This window comes from Leucopleurus acutus, assembly GCF_964270905.1.
Source record: "Leucopleurus acutus genome assembly, chromosome: 14".
In the NCBI taxonomy this organism is placed as follows: Eukaryota; Metazoa; Chordata; class Mammalia; order Artiodactyla; family Delphinidae; genus Leucopleurus; species Leucopleurus acutus.
In genome coordinates, this window is record NC_139156.1 from 24,986,182 (window position 1) to 25,006,485 (window position 20,304).

Genomic DNA, 20,304 nt, shown 5'->3' on the forward strand with positions numbered 1-20,304 from the left:
AGGATGGATTGGTCACTTGTATTTCTTCTTTGGTAAATGCCTTTTTACATTCTTGGCCCATTAAACATTTTTCTGTTGGGTGGTTCAACTCATTAGTTTGGATTTGGAGGGTTGTTCCCCAGGCAGGTGGGTGGGGAGTCTCCAAGAGGGCTTGGTGGTGTTTAGATCACTTTCCTCTGGGGCTGTGAGTTGGAAGTGAGCTTCTTTGCTGCCTCCACCCAAGGGGCTGCTCTGGGCTTGCTCTGAGCTTCCTGGGGTTCTCATTGTTAACAGGCACGAAAGTGCTCTTCCCCTCTTCATCCCAATGCCAGGCAGTACATCAGGGCAGAACTTGTGATTGGACAGCTGTGGGGGGGGACTTGATGTTGGACACACAGCTTCTGGGATTAGGGGAGTAGAGGGAAAGGCGGGATGCCAAGGAAGAAGCTACGTGTGTGTGTGCGCACATGCGCAGCTGTGAGAGAGAGAGAGAGAGAGAGAGAGAGAGAGAGAGAGAGTGTGTGTGTGTGTGTGTGTGTGTGTGTGTGCGCGCTTGCGTGCAGCTGTGAGAGAGCCCCAGGATTCCTGTGGGGGCTTGGGCTGCTAGGGGTTATATCTGTGTAGGAAGCATCCTATTAGAGAGTGTATTCCAAATAACAGATTTACTAAAGTTGCTTTTGTGCACAGTATGTAAGACACCCAGAAAAGGTCAGTTTTCTATTTCCCAGGATAAGTAGCTATCAAAATAAATAAGAAAGATGAAGTCAATAATAATATAACAATTATTGGAAGTCCAATAATTTTGGACTTCCCTGGTGGCGCAGTGGTTAAGAATCCGCCTGCCAATGCAAGGGACACGGGTCCGAGCCCTGGTCCGGGAAGATATCACATGCTGCGGAGTAACTACGCCCGTGAGCCACAACTACTGAGCCTGAGTGCCACCACTACTGAAGCCCGCGTGCCCTAGAACCCGTGCTCTGCAACAAGAGAAGCCACCACAGTGAGAAGCCTGTGCACCACAACAAAGAGTAGACCCCGCTCGCCGCAACTAGAGAAAGCCTGTGCACAGCAACGAAGACCCAACGCAGCCAAAAATAAATAAATAAATTTACTTATTTTTTAAAATAATAATAATAATATAACAATAACAGATTTACCACTTGTATTTGGAGCTGGCCACTGGCAGTTGTGCAGGTGGCACTGAGCCTTCTCTGGCACTGCCACTGGAGGAAGCCAGGAGATAAAAGAGCGACCATACACACTGGGTGTTTGCTGAGGGCCAGGCACGTGCTAAGCACTTTGCATACATTTTAGTCATCACTCAAACTGTCCAAGGCCTGTCCTCTTATTACCCTCAGTTTACAGGCAAGGAAATGGAGGCTCAGAGAAATGAGATAATTTGTCCACCAAATTTTCTTACACCACACAAGAGGCAAAGCTAGGATTTAGTACTGGAAGCTGTTGGACACCACCCATTGGACTTGCCTGTCTTTTCTTGCCAGCCTGACCCACCCTCGGTTAAAGCTGGAGGGAGATTCCACGTAGAGGTTGGAAGAGGACAAGCCCGCAGTGTTCTGGCCGAGCGTCCCAGCCCCCCGGCCCCCCTCTGCAGCCCAGCTGGCATCTCAGAAGACAGGGCTGGGAGGGGTGGGCCCTTATTTGGGGCTTTGGTGTGCGGCCTGGGAGGGCTGGAATCTATAGCTCACGCCTTTCCCTGCATGGGCCTGGGTGTGAGCTAGGGTGTTGGGGTGGGGGGCCTGCTCTCCGGGGGTGGGCTCTGGCCAAGTGAAACAGGCTGAGGTCACAGGGAGGGGGCAGCCCTCCCGGAGGGAATGCCTGGATGACGTGACTTTGGGGGCGCTGGGGGAGGAGGCCGGCTGTGTGTTTCTCGTCTCACCTCCATGCCTCGGCCAGATGGGAATCGGTGCGGGAAGCCGAGCCAGATGCAGCCTCTGGCAGTCTCCCCTGGCCGCGTGCGTGGCTCTCCTCCAGCCGGCTTGGCAGGCCTCTCCACCTCCTCCCCGAGGGGCCCAGGCAGCAAATGACGTCCTGCAGTTGGCTGTGGCAGAGCAGGGGTCTCCTCTGGCCACGCAGCTTGCAGAGGCAGGGAGAAGCGGGTCGGGGCCCAAAAGATGTGACCTGGTACCCCCTTCCCTCATCCCAAATGGCTCTGTCTTCTGAGCCAAGTTTGGGGGAGGGAGGGGAGGTTTATAAGGTTTGCTGTCAGATCTGGAGCCTGGGAGCTAAGAGAACATAAAACAAAGCCTCTGACTTCGACTGCTTTGTCCCTCTCCTTTTGCAAAGCTGCTTATGCTTTCTCTCCATTGACAGTCTCTAGGTGTCAGTCATTCTTTGCACTGTCCACCAGTGAGCAGCAAAGCACCCCGTGAACTGCCAGGACCTGGGGTCTACCTGCTCCCAACTCTGAGTTCTGTCCCAGTCATTCCATGTCATCCTGACTGTGGTCCATCTGGGCTCCCGGAAGCTTTGGGGCGGGATTTCTCAGTCTCCAAGTGTCCCTTCCCAGACCCCATTTCCCTGCCCCTGGCTCAGGGACCCCTCTGCTCCTCCGGGGCTCCTCCATCCTCATCTCTTCCTCCCTAGCTCCTTAGATCTCCCCACACCTGTCCTTCCGTCCTTCTTCAATCCCCAAACCATTCCAAGTTTCTCACCCAAAAAACATTTCAGCTTGCCCTCTGTTTCTCTGCCTTCCTCCCTTCCACTGCTCTCCTGCCCCCATCTTTCCTCCAGCCTCAGAGCCAGGGACTCTTCACTCATCTCCTGCCACTCACTGCCTTGGACTTCAGGCTGCAGCCACCCCACCTGTTCCTGGTTCTCTACCCAGCTCAGGCCATGGTACACCACCCCTCCCAGCTTTGGTCTGTGCCCTTTCTTCTGCTTAAGATTCCCTTCCGCCACCACCGCCCTTGCCCTCACCTCTTTGCTCAGCTTACCTTCTTCATCTTTCACCCTTCACCCCACCTTCAGGACCACCTCCTCCAGGAAGCTCTCTTGGCTTGGTGCCTCTCCTCTGTGTTCCCCCAGGGTCATGTACATTTCTCAGTCTAGCCTCCACAGCAAATTAGCCATTAGTGCCGCTCTTTCTCACAGTCTGGGAGCTTTCTGGGGCCAGGACCATATTTTATTTGACTTTGGGTTGCCAGTGTCTAGTGAGGAGCTTAGCACACAGTAAGCACTTGATACTTCCTTACAGGACTGAACAGCATTTTATCAGACAGAAACGACGTCTTTATTGAGGATCTACCACGTGTCCAATATCCTCAGGTATTGTAGGGAAAACAAGGGAAATCAGGATAAAACACTTGCTTTCCAGGAGTTTGTGACCCTGTTGAGGGCAGATCTGGGAACAGGTTTGGGGAATGGCCGCATATGAAATTGGCAATCTGGGTCTCTGGTGCTGAAGTGGACGCTGTAGCTACGGGGTGCCCTTAAGAGTTTTGGAAAAGGGGGAGAAGACTGTGGGCAGAGGGGCTATGAGGCCTGGAGGGGGGCAAGGGCTGGGTGGGATCAGATGAAAGGAGGCTGGGCCAAACTCCGGGGTCAGGACCGTGAGCAAACGGAGAAACATGTTTCTAGAGAAGGTGAGCAGATTCACCCAGTTCTGCAATTACTCTCTGTGGGCGCTTCCAGCGTCGAAGTTTAAGTGCAGTTTCCTTATTCTGGAAGCCAAACAGGAGCTGATGGCGTTCCCAGTTTTGCTGCTTGACTGGGAAAGTTTTACTGCGCGCCAGGCTCTGCTGGGGCCAGTGAACTCTCCAGGCAAGGAGAGGAGGATGTTTCCGGCTTTGGGTCTTCTAGTCATCATTGGAAGACAACTCGGTCTCTTCTTGCTGAGCCTGGGAAACCAGGTGCATTTTAAACTAGGCTTTCTCCTTAATCAGCCAGGTACACCTACTATGTGCCAGGGTTGGTGATCTGCACCATGGGGGTCACAGAGGCCCAGGATTCGTTTCCTCCAAGACTAATGGATGTGACATGACCCCTACCTACACAAGCCTGCTGTGTACCAGATGAAGGGGCAGAGGGAGCACCAGGGCTGAGGCAGTCCAAGGAGGCTTCTAGGAGACGGTGGGTCTTGATTGAACCTTGGAGAAATTAGACAGGCTGAAAGGTTAGAGAGATGGAGCCTTTTCTGGCAAAATCTTCTTAACTGAGAGTGACATCTGTTCCGTTCAAATATTTTCAAAACTGCTTTATTGAGATATAATTCACATACCATACAATTTACCCATTTAAAGCATACAATTCAGTGGTTTTCAGTATATTCCCAGATAATGGGTAACCGTCACCACAGTCAACTTCAGAACATTTTCACCATCCCCAAAAGTAACCCCATTAGCAGTTGCTCCCCATTTCCCCCAGTGTTGCCACCCCCAGCCCTCAGCAACCACTACTCTAGTTCTATCTCTATAGATTTGTCTATTCTGGGAATTTCGTATAAATGGAATAATGTAATATGTGGTCTTTTGTGTCTGGCTTCTTTCACTTAGCGTGACGTTTTCAAGGTTCATCCATGTTGTAGCATATACTGGTACTTTATTCCTTGTTATTACTAAATAATATTTCATCATGTGGCTATTATAGCACACATCATATCCTCAGGTATTATAGGGAAAACGAGGGAAGTCAGGATAAAACACTTGCTTTCAAGGGGTTTGTGACCCTGTTGAGGGCAGATCTGGGAACAGGTTCGGGGAATGGCCACATGAAATTGGCAATCTGGGTCTCTGGTGCTGAAGTGGACGCTGTAGCTACGGGGTGCCCTTAAGAGTTTTGGAAAAGGGGAACAAAATTACATCATTTTGTTTATCCATTCATTAGTTGCAGAACATTTGGGTTGTTTCTACTTTGGGGTTATTATGTAATATATATATATATAATATTTTGTAATACAGTGCTGCTGTGAACATTCACATAGAAGTTTTGGTGTGGACGTGAGTTTTCATTTCTCTTGGGTAGATACTTTGGAATACAATTGCTGGGTCATATGGTAACTCTATGTTTAACCATTTGAGGAACTGCCAGACTGTTTTCCAAAGCAGCTGCACTATTTTACATTCCCACCAGCAATGTATGGAGGTTTTAATTTCTCTGCGTCCTTGCCAACACTTACTATTATCTGTCTGTTTGATTATAGCCATCCTAGTGGATGTGAAATGGTACTTCATTATAGTTTTGATTTGCATTCCCCTGATGGCTAACTCTGTTGAGCATCTCTTCTTGTGCTTATTGGCCATTTGTATATCTTCTTTGGAGAAAAGCGTATTTGGATCCTTTGCCCATTTTTAAGTTGTGTTATTTGTCTTTTAGAGTTAAAAGAGTTCTTCATATATTCTAGATACAAGTCCCTTATCATATACATGGATTGCAAATATTTTCTCCCATTCTGTAGACTGTCTTTTCACTTTCTTGTTGGTGTCTTTTGAAGCACAAAAGTATTTAATCTTGATGAAGTCCAATTTATCTATTTTTTTTTAATTGCTGTAATTTTAGTGTCATATCTTAGAAACCATTGATTAGTCCAAGGTCATAAAGACTTGCACCTATGTTTTCTTCTAAGGCTTTTATAGTTTAATCACTCACATTGAGGTATTTGATCCATTTGGGGTTAATTTTTGTATATGATGTGAGGTAGGGCTCCTTTGCAATTTTGGACGGAGTCAAACTGAGATCCCACCCACCTCCCCAGCTAGTGAGTAGTACTTTGCTCTTTGCATTTAGATCTCAGCTCAAACATTTTCTCCGGAGAGAAGTCTTACCTGACCATCTGTCTGAACTAGCCACCTCCCCTGCAGTTAGTTTTGGTCACTGCACTCCATTTTATTGAACCATCAGAAACAATTATATGTGTGTCTGATGCTCCATGAAGACAGACTGTCTGGCTCACTGCTGGTGTGTCCAGCACCTAGTGCAGAGCCTGACACTCAGCTGGTTCTCAGGATGATTTTTTGTGAGTGGAAGACTTTTTGGTAAAGGAGCTGTATTCCCAGTGTATTTTGCTAACTTTCTAAGTGTTTCTGGCCTCCTGCAGTTGGAAGTTAGAGGGCTGAGTGGAAATGGATTTCCCAGCAATATCACAGCAGACAGGTGGTCACTCATCTCCTGCCCTAATGGTCCCATTACTTCACAGGACAGCCCCTTCCATCCTTGGGCAGCTCTGGTTGACAAGTTCTTCCTGACTTTGGACAAGACCTGCTTTTCCATCATTTACATTCACTGTCCGCCACCTTCCTTTGGGTACAACTGGAGCTGACCCTCCCATACTGATAGTCCTTTAAATATTTGAAACCAGCTGTTGTGTGTCTCTTAAATGCCTTCACTGGGTTCAGCACCTCTAATTCTTTCCGCTCTTCCTCCTGGAGGTGAAAAGGGCTGGACTTTGACCCCTGAGTCACTGATATAGACCCCATGGAGGTGGGGACAGCCACAGGCTGCCGAAGAAAGTGAAGGCACAGCCACAGCTCACAACAAGTGAACCCCCGTCTCCTTGTTTTCTTTTCCTCATTTGAGCTGGTGAATTCCAAAACTGGAGGCAGAATTTTGAGAAAAAGCACTGAATACAAATTCCCTAACTGGACCTCTTGAAGGCAGGGCTGACTCTTACTAGCACAAATTACACTATAATACTGCTTTCTACTTAAAGAGTAGTTTTTTCAGCTAGTCCAGTGGTCTTTTTGGTATTGGTCCACCTTGAGTGGTTCTCAACCTGTAACAACCTGTAGACTTACCTGGGAGCTCTGAAAACTACCAATGTCCACTCCAACTTCCTGGATTCTAATTTAAATGGTATACAGTAGGGTTGGCAGGCGGTATTTTTTTAATATATAAATTTGTTTATCTATTTTTGGGTCTTTTGTTGGGTCTTTGTTGCTGCGAGCAGGCTTTCTCTCTAGTTGCTGTGAGCAGGGGCTATTCTTTGTTGCCGCACACGGGCTCTAGGTGCACAGGCTTCAGTAGTTGTAGTACGCAGGCTCTAGAGTGCAGGCTCAGTAGTTGCGGCACATGGGCTTAGTTGCTCCGCGGCATGTGGGATCTTCCCGGACCAGGGCTTGAACCTCTGTCCCCTGCATTGGCAGGCAGATTCTTAACCACTGTGCCACCAGGGAAGTCCCAGCAGACAGTATTTTTAAAGCACTCCAGGTGATGGTATATGTAGACAGTGTTGCAGACCTTGGCTTCAAGAGCTCAACATTGAACTTGAAATCCCCTACCTACCCAAGAATGAAGACATATTGGATGTTGGCAGAATATCTAGGAGCTGGCGCTAGCCAAAGGACAGGCTAAAAGAACACAATTGTTTTGTAAGATGGAAATCTTATTTAAAATTTTGAAAGCCACGGCTTCCCTGGTGGCTCAGTGGTTAAGCCAATGCAGGGGACATGGGTTCAAGCCCTGGTCTGGGAAGATCCTACATGCCGTGGAGCAACTAAGCCTGTGCGCCACAACTACTGAGCCTGCGCTCTAGAGCCCGCAAGCTACAACTACTGAGCCCGTGTGCCACAACTACTGAAGCCCGTGCACCTAGAGCCCGTGCTCTGCAGCAAGAGAAGCTGCCGCAATGAGAAGCTCGCGCACCACAACGAAGAGTAGCCCCCGCTCGCCGCAACTAGAGAAAGCCTGCGCACAGCAATGAAGACCCAACGCAGCCAAAAGTAAATAAATAAAATAGATACAACATTAAAGAAATAAAAAATGTTTAAAAAAATAAATTCTGAAAGCCAAACATAGTCAAAAGAAATAAAATAATTGAGAAATGTATAAAGTGAAACTTCGATTTCTCCTTAACCCAATTAACCACGATTATCAGTTTGTTACATTTTTCCAGATATGTAAAATGTACATGTATGTGCTCATGCACAAACCCCCATACACACCTCCCCCGAAATCTAACTGTATTGTATACATACTGTTTTGTAATCTGTTTTATTCTTTTCTCGATATACTGTGAACATTTTCCCTTAATGACACAGAAAGAGCCCCCTTATCTTTAACAGGTGTAGAATCATAATTTATTTGACCATTTTTTAAATCGATAGACAGTCAACATTCCTCATTTTTTGCTGTTCCAAACAGCACTGCATGAACATCTTTATGTATATAAACACACACACACATAGACACACACATCCACACACTTGGGTGGATAAATTCTTAGAGGTAAAATTGCTGAGTCAAAGGGAATGCTGGTTTGGGGCAGATATTACCAAAATGCTCTCCAAAAAGATTGTTCCAGTCTACCCCGTGCAACAAAATTCCTAGTGACAGCAATTCTCCTTGTGTCAAAAGTCGAGCTTTGCTGAGCACAGCAGAGAGGAAGGTGTGAGTGTGTCAGATGGCGGGGAGGAAAAGGTGGGGTCACTTCCCCTGCAGGCTGTGTGTGAAGGAGGCCGCTGGCCTCTGGCCTTGCCTGCCTGCTGTGTTTCCCAGGAAGAGGAAACCAAGCTGTGTGTGTTAACCTTTGCCTTGCTCCCCAGGGTGTGACGGGGGAACGGGGCATGGTCACAGGATGTGTGTGTCCAGGTCAGCAGGCCTGGGTCAGTCATTGATTTGGGAGTGTGTGGGGCTAGAATCCTTCTTTCCAACCCTTTCCTAGATCCTCTGGGCTGCGTCCAAGCCCCTTGGAAGCCCAGAAGCGTGATCCTTTCTGTGGTTTGGGAGAGGATACGTTTGTTTAAGGTTTCCAGGACTCTAGCTCCTGAATGTCAATATGCATCTAGAGTTTTTCTCAATTTGCACAGTTGGGAGAGCCTCCTTCCTCTAGCCTGGACACCCTGCCACCCTCTCTGGGCTCCTGGGCATTACCCAAGACATCCATGCCCACCAATTGCTGGGCCTCTCCATTAGAGCACCTGCTGATTCAAGGTGGTCAGACACATTTTCTCTGATAAGCTGGCTTGGGAACAGAGGGAGGTGGCAGGGCTGGAGGGAGGGAGGTACAAAGGTTCAACCACATGCCCTCAGGTACTCTAGAGGGCAAGCAGTGGGGACCACACCCAGAGCCCTAGAAACCACAATGCCTTCCTTTCTTGACTCTGGGCTCATTGGTGTCTCCAGGAAATTCTAGGGAAGAGGCTAAAACTCCAAGAGCGCAGAAGACTGCGCTAGGCACTTTGAAGGGTATGGCGGGGAAGAGAGGTGACGTTTATTGAGCAGCTACAGTGTCCCAGGCTCCGTGGTTGTGCTTTGCTTGTGTTCTCATTAATCTTCACAGTGAAGCAGGTGTTACCACCCCCATTTTATAGATGGGGGAGTGGAGGCTCAGAGAGAGTAACAACTTTTCATGTAGTCAATCGGATTTTTTTTTTTTTTTTTTGCCACACCAAGAGGCATGTGGGATCTTAGTTCCCCCACCAGGGATTGAACCCATGCCCCCTGCAGTGGAAGGGCGGAGTCTTAACCACTGGACTGCCAAGGAAGTCCCTAGCCAATCAGATTGATTCTAAACTGTGCAAAATAGAGTGCTGGTCCCCATAGAGGGCTCCTTACCCCCTGCCTCAGGGTGGCCTCAGTACTGACTGATGGGTCACCTACACGTGGAGCAGCCACCTGACAGAGCAAATCCTTGTGACAGGGGCTCTGCCTGGCTCCAGGCAGTCTGGTGTAGTTATCAGAGGACGAAGTGGTTGGGCTACGGCAGTCAACACTGCATTTGAACCTGAGCTCCATCACCTGCCATGGGACCTCAGGTAGATCAGTTATTTCTTGAGGTCTCTTCATTTGTCAACTGGAGACAATAACACTTTCCTCACAGAATCAATGTAAGGATTAAGTGAGATCATCTGGATAAAGTGCTTAGCAAGGCCTGGAATGCAATAAGTGATCAATAAACAGACGAGGCTATTATTTTTGTTCCTAATGAAACCACTAGTTCCTGCATTTAAGAAAAAGGTTTGTAGAAAACTGGCTCTTCCTGCTGTTTCTGTCCTAGTTCTGCTGACTAAGGGCAGAGCTTCGACATCTGAATCTTTTTTAAGGTCCACATAGGGTTTGTAAATCCTGGGAGCTCCTACTTTGCACACTCATTTCCTGTCCAGGAAACATGAAAAAAAAAAAGAAGAAAAAAAGCCTCCGACCCCGAGGGGCTTGCTGCAGCCCGTCTATCCTTTCAGCGGGGTGCTCCTGAGGATGGCCATTGTTTCCCAGCCCTGGGCAGCACAGTTATTTTTGCTCTTCTACTTTCCCAGGCCAGGCTTGTTATTAGTAGTGGGATGTGTGTGTGTGTGTGTGTGTGTGTGTGTGTTACCCTGCCCATCTGTGTCCCTGTTTCTCATATCCTGCTCCCCTCCTACTCCTATTCCTGGTGTCATGATCCAAGTCTCAGGACAAATGGAAAGAAGTCAGTTCACCCCGCCCCCTTCCTGAGTATCTAAATAGCAAAGGTTCACTGGGCGCTTCCCATGTGCCAGGCCCTGTGCTGGGCGCCCCCATGTGCTTCATCACATTTAACGGGAAGATCCCTTTATAAACCACACTTTGCAGCTAAGGAGACCCTGACTCAGAAAGGCTAAGACACATGCCCAAGCCCACACAGCAGAGAAATGTTGAAGCTAAAATTTAAATCCACCAAATGCTTTCAAAGCCGTCTTCCTCCTCCATGATGCCAATGCTGCCTGTGGTCCTTCCTGAGCCTCACTTTTTGGCATCCCATCACTCCATCTTATGCTGTTTCCCTACTTGGTTTGTCAGTGTGAGTCTGGCTGCCACAGCTGAGCTGTAAGGGCCTGGAGGTCGGGGACTTTGCCTCATCTTTAGAGTGGCACAAAACCAGGCACCAGGCAAGCACTCGCTCGACATTAGCTGGTTACTTCGTTCCTTCACTTACTTAGGGGACATTAAATGAGTGCGTCTTAGGTGTAAAGTGTCTTGCTGGGCGTTAGGATGCCATAATCTGCCTTCAGGGAGCTTGTGTTCTAAGGGGGAGATGCAGGGTTAGATCACAAATCCTCACAACAGCCCCACAGTGAAGTAACCACTGTTATCCCCATCTTGCAGAGGAATAAATGGAGGCAACAGCAATATGGACGCTTCCTCCAAACCCTCTTGCCTATGCATTGCCCTCAAAATTAAATAAACAATTGAGGCCCATGATTCATGCAAACGATGGCAGGCCCTGAGTGTGATGAGTACCGACCAAACACTCTTGAAGGTGTTTGATACAGTTTAAGAGCCTGCTGAGTATCCCCTTCCCCAAATCCCCTTAAAAGCCCTTTTTCCAAATGCAAATCAAAACCACAATGAGGTATCACTTCACACCTGTCAGAATGGCTATTATCAAAAAGACAACAAATAAGTGTTGGCGAGGATGTGGAGAAACAGGAACACCTCATGCCTCGTTGGTGGGGAGGTAAATTGGTGCAGCCACTTTGGAAAGCAGTGTGGAGGTTCCTCAAAAAATTAAAAATAGAGCTACCATATGATCCAGCAATTCCACTTCTGGGTATTTATCTGAAGAAAACGAAAACAGTAATTAGAAAAGATACATGCACCCTTATGTTCACTGCAGCATTATTTACAATAGCCAAGATAGGGAAGCAACCTAAGTGCCTATCAACAGATGACTATCAACAGATGACTAGATAAAGAATATGTTTTAGGGCTTCCCTGGTGGCGCAGTGGTTGAGAGTCCGCCTGCCGATGTAGGGGACACGGGTTCGTGCCCCGGTCCGGGAAGATCCCACATGCCGCGGAGCGGCTGGGCCCGTGAGCCATGGCCGTTGAGCCTGCGCGTCCGGAGCCTGTGCTCCATAATGGGAGAGGCCACAACAGTGAGAGGCCCGCGTACCGCAAATATGTTTTATATATAAATACACACACACACGCACACACATATAAAATGGAATGTTACTCAGCCATAAAGAGAATGAAAAAATATATAATATAAATAAATATATAATGTAAATTAATGTAATATATATTGGGTTTCCGTATGATGTTATGGAAAAACACGAACGAACCCTTTGGCCAACCCAGTATTTACTCAGCCATAAAGAGGATGAAAATGAAATCTTACCATTTGTGACAACATGGATGGACCTAGTGGGTATTATGCTAAGTGAAATAAGATGGAGAAAGACAAATACTGTATGATTTCACTTATATGTGGAATCTAAAAAACAAAACAATGAACAAACAACAGAAACAGAGTCATAGATACAGAAAACAAACAGGTGGTTGCCAGAGGGGAAGGGATGGGGGGAGGAGAAAAATAGGTGAGAGAGATTAAGAAGTACAAACTTTCAGCTGCAAAATAAATGAATCACAGGTATGAAATTACAGCATAGTAAATACAGTCAACAATTGTGTAATACCTTTGTATGCTGACAGATGGTAACTAGACTTATTGCGGTGATAATTTTGAACTGTGTAGAAATATCGAATCACTGTATTGTGTACCAGGAAGTAAAGTAGTGTTGTAGGTCAATTATACTTCATAAACAAACAAACTCATAGAAAAAGAGATCAGATTTCTGGTTACCAGAGGAAGGTAGGTAGAGGGGGAATTGGATGAAAGGTACAAATTCCCAGTTCTATGATAAATAAGTACTAGTGATATAATGTGCAACATGATAAATATAATTAACACAGCTGTACGTTTTATATGAAGGTTGTTAAGAGTAAATCCTAAGAGTTCTCATCACAAGGAAAAACATTTTCTATTTCTTTGATATTATATCTATATTACATGATGGATGTTCACTACACTTACTGTGGCAGTCATTTCATGATGTATCTAAGTCAAATCATTAGGCCGTACACCTTAAATTTATACCGTGTTGTATGTCAGTTATATCTCAATGAACCTGGAAGGAAAAAAGCTCTTTTCCCAGATGAGAACCATTTGACGCAGGCCTGCAGTGACGGCATCCGTGTTTGGAGGGGATTGGTGGATCGTGGTTCTGGGAGGAGCCTCCTGCTGGCCACACACCCTGTCTCTGGCAGAGCCTTTCTAGGTTTGCTTCTGCTGCATTTGCTGTGACTGCTCCATAAACATGAGGTCCAGAGCGAGCCTGAACAGGGTGCTCTGAGGTCTGAAAGGCTCCACCGCCTGGTCATTAACCCTGTAGTGGATCTGTGTGTGTGTGTGTGTGTGTGTGTGTGCTGGGGTGGAGGTTACCCCCCAAGTCCAGACTTCTAAGTGCTGCTTGTTCCCCAAATTTGAAGTGGCACTACCCTTCCCACCCCAAGAACAATCACCCACCCCAGAGGAAATGTCAGAATTTTAAAGGACCACACCCCGAGGGTGCTCAGAAACTTTATCCAGGTGGCCACAGGCCATTGAACTTAATTTTGCTGGCAGGGTTTTGGGTTGGCAAAGACCTTTGCACTGACCGGATGTATTTTATATTCTGCCCCTTGGCCACTGGGGATTTGCTTCTGGAGTGGGGGGCAGTCCCCAAGGGTTGCTGCTAGCGACCTCTTTGGTTCTTCAAACCCAATGGATTTTCACTCATGAGCCAGCCAGTCGTATTTCAGTGTGCCCAGCGGACTGGCAGGCCCAGGGCACCACAGGGTGTCGGGGAACACAGCTGCTGCCCATGGGGAGACCTGGGAGGACATAGTGGCCCACTTGAAATAGACAGGGACACAGCATGTGTCCAGTGCTGGGTCATTCTGAGCCAACAATTAGAAAACAAAGGCAGATCTAATAACTGGCTAGTTGTGAAAAACAGACTGTGAGCACAAGAGATGGCCCCAGACCTGCTCGGCTGGTGGGCCCAGGTCAGGTGATGAAATCTGGGGAGCTTTCAATTTGGGTGCGGCCAAGTGTTGTCAAGATGGGTCTTTGATACCGGGGCCCCTGCTGCTTATTGGTGGGGGGGTCAGTGGGCCCCGGCAGGGAGGAGAAGGGGCATCAGCCCAGCATTGGTGGAGCTGCTTGCTCCGGGAGCAGCAGCCCTGGGGTCCTCTGCCCTGCTGGGTGGTCTGCATTTGAGGACCAGCCCGGCCTAACTTGGGACTCCCCTGCCCGTGATAGGACTTAGTACATGGGGCCCTTGGAATAGAAGGTTAGAGCCTGTTGGTACCTTAGGGCTGCCATCATCTTCTTGGGGAAGAACGTGATGAACTTCTCCAGTAGGAAGCCAGAGAAGCGATCATGTCCCTAAATGTAAACTCCCCTTTACCGGCTGTTGGAATGCATTCATTCAGACTTCTGAACAGTCCATCTCAAACATTAAGCATCCCTCCATCTAGAAGACTTGGGAACGTTGAGGAGCTGGGTCCTGAGAAGATACCGTAACCTCAAGGGCCCTGGAAAGCACTGACAACCTGCCCAGGGGACAAGGTGCTGTGTCCTGGCCAGAACCATTCTGTATGCATTAGAAGGAGGTGCTCCTTTATCTGTGTGCCTGCAGCCTGGAGCCAGGGTGCACAGTTTGGGATGCAGAGGATAGGCTAGGTTTCGACCCCTACTTGTCCCGGGCAGTCTTTGGACAGTGAGCAACTTACACAACTCTATGCGATGGCCCTAGTCCTAGCCAACTGGTCCCACCCTGTGTTGCTGGGAGCCGGTGAAGGAAGATTGTCACTGAGTTTCCATTTGGCCTGGGGCCAGGGGCAGCTGGCAGGGGTCCAGAGGAAAAAGGCCTCCTTAGTAAACTGAGCCACAGTGCCACAAAGATAGAGGATTTCCCCCACGGTCCCTAACTCCTTGTCTCTAACTACTTTTCATCGGTACAGGGAGCAATGGGTACTTACTGGCACTTTCTAACTAAACAGGGGCAGGTCCCAGGCCTTCTAGGAATGATTAGGCCGTAACTTTGGGTCATTAATTGGCCACAGCCCAGGTCTGATCATGGACCTCCCTCCATGGAAACTGGGCTGGGCTTCATTCTCTGCTCTGGCGCTGAGCTGCGGGTCTGATCTGCATCAAGGCCACTTCCTTGTTGAAAGGAGCAGGACTTGGAAGTCTCAGAAGCCTCAGACATTTCTGGGCCTAATGAGCTGAGCAGATGGGAGGCAGCCCAAGATGGCCTTGGAACGGGTGGGCTGGCGGGACCGAGGCGTCGTGGAGCTTCTGTACTTGTGTCTGTGGTGGAGACCCTCCTCGGAAGAGGGTGAGCCTGGCAGGTGAACTTGAGACTCTGGGGCTTCCTCTCCGGGGGAGGCTGGATGCAATTTCTAGATGCTTGCCATCTGCCTGAAGTGGCCAGAGATGGGGTAATAGAATCCATGAGTTTTTAAAATCCAGAAGGAAGGGAAACTCCACCCGGGAAACGTAACTCCAAGTACAGTGTGTGGAAGCAGGTGTTTAATTGCAAACCTTGCTTGGAACCAGCTGCTGGGTAACGTTATCTTGGTCACTCCTGCAGCCAGAGGAGAGTTTATCTGGGGCCCTGACGTAGCCCGGTAAACAGAGCTGGCTTTCTCCAGTGACCTCTGCCCTGTCCCCCTTGCCCTCCACCTGCTCTTTCTCTGTGTTTTATCGCTGGGGGCTCCAGCACAGCCAGCTCAGGGAGGCTTGGGAAACTCTGATTTGGGGATGGGGGAATGTGAGTCGGGCTGGAATTTTGTGTATCATTTGCTCATCTGGAGTGATCGTCTAGGATGGTCAAGGTTTGGAAGAAAGCAGACAGGCGTACAGCCCAGATGAGGGAAAGGGGCCTGGAGGTTGCCCACAGATCCTCCGGGCTTACCTCCGGGGAAGTCTCCGACCAGTTCCTCCACTCAGGCTTTACACTGTTTTTCCAGGAGTGTAGGCTGGGGGTGGCGCTGGGAGGCTCTGGCAAATCGCAGAGGTTTGGGAGAACCAGGGGGTGGAGGCTCATTTCCCCACCCCCCGACCCCTACATGTAAGTCACCAGAGGCCTGTCTTCCTTGTGGGTTCAGGTCAAGTGTTAGATAGTGACAATGCCCTGTGACTCTTCAACTGTTTTCAGTAGCCAAGGAAGAAGGACTTTTCTAGGGCAGGTGTACGCTGGTCATGTGCTGATCAGTCCTAGACTAGGAATTAGGAGGTCTGGGTTCCTGTCCCAGCTCCACCACTAACGGGGTGAGCACACCTGCAATGAAACCAACGTAGTGGATCAGGCCCCATAGCCCTGAAGGCTGTGCCCATAGAATAGAGGAAGAGCCTGAGGGTCTGAGAGGCTGGGCTGAGGTCTCACAGCCGATGATAAGGAAGGTCCTAAGAGTGAAACCTGGGAGTGGCTGACTCCAGGCTCTGTGCCTTTTCCTTGGCAAATTTCCATCCTCGGTCCTAGGTTCCTCCTCTGCAAAAGGAGAGGCCTCCCAGCTGCCAGAGGCAGTGAGCCTGTGATTAATTCTCCCTGGGAGGTGGAGGGAAGCCCCTAATTACTAGGGAGGATGGAGCATGGGTCATGTTAAGCCCCAGTTAAGCCCTTCCTCTGGGTCCCACTTGGTTGGCCAGGGAGAAAGACTACTGTCTAATGGCCTGCGAGCGAGTGCAGGCTCTCTCCCGAGAGGGCCCGGTCACTTGGGGCCTCCCTACAGTGCATCTGCCTGGGCGGAGGTCAGGAAGGCAGCACCTGTCGTGCACAGCATCTGTGGGAAGGGGAGATGCAGGTGGGAGGGGAGATGTAGCTGGCAGGATTTGGGAGTCAAGGAGCTGGGGGTCAGCAGGGGGGATGGGGTGGGCTATAACCCCTGTGAGAAACCCCAGAGCATCCTGCCACAGTCGGTGAAGCCAGTTGTGTATGAGAGTTTCCTCTCTGTCTGTCTGGTTTTGTAGCATTCTTAACCGCTGACCTCTGTCTGGGCAAGTTCTATCTCTTCTTGGTCTCAGGCTCTCAGAATTAGCCTTCCTCCCCCATGTTCCTGAAGGGTTGTACAGACTTTTCTGATTACCCAAAACTTTATTTTAAAAAATGCCATTCAGTCCTCATCAAGTAGTTTGATTAAATATCCCCACTCCTGAATTTACATATAGGGAGACAGTCCAGTGTGGTTAAGAGCATAGGGATTAGACTCAGTTGGACCTAGGTTCAATCCTTTGCTCTGTATTTTCCTAGCTGTGTGACCTTGGGCAAGTTATTTGGCTTCTCTGAACCTCAACTTCCTCTTGTGCAAAATGGGGATCACAATGGTAGCTACCTCTTGGGCTGAAGATTAAACGAGCTAATGCATATGAGTGCTTTACACTGCTGGCACATAGTAACCATTACCTAAATGGTTTCTACAATTTATTGTGTGAGTTATATGTTTGTATATGTATAAAGCAAAGCATATCCCTATATATTTATTTATGTCCATTTATTTTGGGCTTGTGAGGGTAGGGATGGCCTTTTCATTTTATGGTCTTTCTTAATTGGGATCACATAAAACATGTCATATCATAAATACCCCATTTCAGGGTGGCAACACTCAGCTGTATTTGCTTTGCTCTATGGCGCTCTCCTTGGGTGTGTTTCAGAACAAACACTCCACACGGCACGAGGCTGACTCTGTGACTTAGAGATCGGAGGGGAGAAAGGACTAGATTCAGAGCTCATTTCTTTGGCTGTTAACTGAGCAGCCAAACATAAAGCCTCATACTCCTGTGCGCAGAACCCTTGCTATGAAGTAAATGTTCGTGCCTTCCCCCTCCCCTCCCCTCAAATCCACATGTTGAAGCCCAGATCCCCAGTATGATGGTGTCTGAGGTGGGGCCTTTGGGAAGTAATTAGGTTCAGGTGAGGTCACAAGGATGGAGCCCCAATGATGGGATTACTGCCCTTATAAGAAGAGGAAGGGACTAGAGCTCACTCTGTCTTCAGCATGTGAAGACACAACAGAAGTCAGCCATCTGCAAGCCAGGAGGAAGGTTCTACCAGGAACCTTGATCTGGGACTTCCAGCTTCCATGACTGTGGGAAATAAATGTTGTTGTCTAAGTCACCCATCTATGGAATTATGTTTTAGCAGCCCGAGCAGACCAAGAGAGCCCTGCTCCAGGCATGTGGTGAAGTCAGCTAATCTGATGCCAAGGTTTCCAAATGCTCCTTCTCTTTGCTAATGTTCCCTCCTTCTCACAGTGGCTGTGACCTTGACCTCTCTGGCCACTTTGTTCTTCTCTCTGATGGAGTCCCCTCAGACCTCCTGAATCAGAATCGCTAGGTAGAATCCTGGGAATATGGGTTTTTAGGGGGGTCTGCCGGTGATTCTGGTGGACGGGGCATCCTGGCAGGGGAACCAGTGCTGTGACCTACAGCAGCTCATTCTCCTCTGAGGGAGGAAGCAGGTGGAGGTCTCGCCCACGTCTTAACCCTGGGTCGCCCTCCCTTAATGCTGTGCTTGGAGACATCACAACAGGCACTGTGGGGAAGTTCAGCGGAGTAGCCCTAAGGTTGTGTGAGGGGACCCTCTCTCTAACTGAAGCCTCTCCCAGGAAGGTGTGTCTTTGGTGTGAGTTCAGATAAGAGGGACAGAAATGGTGGGAAAAATAGGACAGATTGTGTGGGCCTGGGACTTTCTCTCCTTCTCCAGTTTGGAGTCCCACCTACCTCCTGGGCTAGGTGAGCCTTCCAGAGTGGCCTGAGGCAGTAGTCCAGAGCCTGATTGAGCACTGGGAACTGGGGTGACATTGGGAATGGGGTCCTGAAATGCCTTCATTTCAGAAAGGTTTACAAATCTTCCATGTGCTAATTTCTCTCCTGTAAATCTACCTCTCATCCAGAGGGTCAGTTTGGTTGTTCAATGGAGCAGAATGGTTTCTGAGCACCCACTCAGTGCCAGACACAGAGCTAAGACTTAGGGATACTGGGATGAACCACACATCTCTGAAATGCTTACAGTCTCCTGAAGTGGGTTCAGAGTGTGTTCTGAGGATCAACTGTGGCAGAATGACCTGGAATGGGTTTTTTAAAACATAGATGCCCAATTTCAACAAATGTACCACTCTGGTGAGGGATGTTAGTAATGGGAGAGGCTGTGCATGTGTGAGGGTGGGGATATATAGGAAACCTCTGTACCTTCTGCTCAGTTTTTCTATGAAAATAAAACTGCTCTATAAAAATTGTTAAAAAGACTAAAATGTAGATGCCTGATCCTCTAAAACCCAGGTCTACTTATGCAGAATTTCAGAGGGTGGGGTCCTGACATCTGCAATTTTGGAAGGCCCTTTGCAGAATCTCATTCACCGTAAAGTTTGAGAACCAGTGGAAATAAGCTACTTAAAATTTTAAACAACTCCAAATTTATGTTCATTGTATAAAATACACATAAACAAGAAGAAGAACATTAAAACCACTTGTAACCCTACCCTCCTAAGATAATCATCCTTAGCATTTTATTGAATACCCTTCTAGGTGTGTGTGTGTGTGTGTGTGTGTGTGTGTGTGTGTGTGTGTGTATGTGTGTGTGTGTGTATTTAGACACATGTGTAGCATCCATATGTACCTGACACTGTGCTAAAGCCCTGGGGACAAAGATGAGAAAAAGAATGGTCCTGGCATGGAACACCCACAGTCATGTTAAACGATGCCTGGCACAGCTTGAGGCCCTGCTTTAGTCACCCACTCACCTGCTCTTATCTTTTCCCCACAGGTATACATCATTAACGTGACCTGGTCCGACTCCACATCCCAGACCATCTACCGGAGGTACAGCAAGTTCTTTGACCTGCAGGTGAGTGGGTCTGAGCTCAGATGGTGCCTGGTTCCACACGAAGTGGCGTGAGTGTCTGGTGGGTTGGCCTCTCTCATGTCCTCACTCATCCAGAGAATCCCCTTCCCAAGCTCTCAGGGTCAGAGTCTAGGCAGAGCAGAGGGACAGAAGAGGGAACCTTGGCGGTCAAGCTGGGTTGGGCTCAGTCCTGGATGATGCAGGCAGATACCTGGGGCTTCGCTGGCTTCCTCAGACGGTCTTAACAGTCATGCTTTGTCACCCTCCTTCGTCTGGAGGGTGGTAAACCAGGGCGGAAAGGCGGGAGGTTGGCCATGGGTGCTGTGTACTTGAGCAGACATGTGTCTGTAAACATCCAGGGTGAGACACAAGCCACCACATCATTGCAGGCAAAGAAAAGCAAACACACAGAAAAGACTGAAACAGAAAATAAGCTGTTTCTTGAACTACAGACACAAATGCAGCATACCGCTGTGTCTGTGTAACCAAATAAGGCTCTTATCTCCCTGTTTGTACAAGTGTATGATATGTGTGTCTCTCTAACATACCCAGGCATGTCACACAGGGGGATGGTAGCATGGATCCACAATTCCATTGTAGACACCTCCCTTGAGGCCAGCTAATTTGATTAGGCCTCTTTAGGCTACAAGTAATAGTTTTACACTCATACTGGCTTAGACAAAAAGGAGACTTGGTTGGAAGGATATACCAGGGAAGCTTATGCAGTCAACCAGATGGTGGAAAG

General features: G+C 48.5%; 1 protein-coding gene across 3 annotated transcripts in view; it reads left to right on the forward strand.

The window, feature by feature from the left end:
- Window positions 1-20,304, forward strand: part of SH3PXD2A (SH3 and PX domains 2A) — a gene marked incomplete at both ends in the record, with an annotated part of 233,145 nt that overhangs the window by 33,936 nt on the left and 178,905 nt on the right. For all 3 annotated transcript variants that reach the window (XM_082855014.1, XM_082855016.1, XM_082855015.1), the window contains one exon: window positions 19,482-19,562. In XM_082855014.1, coding sequence (XP_082711140.1) covers window positions 19,482-19,562 — 81 coding nt within the window. The remainder of the gene's footprint in view (window positions 1-19,481; window positions 19,563-20,304) is intronic.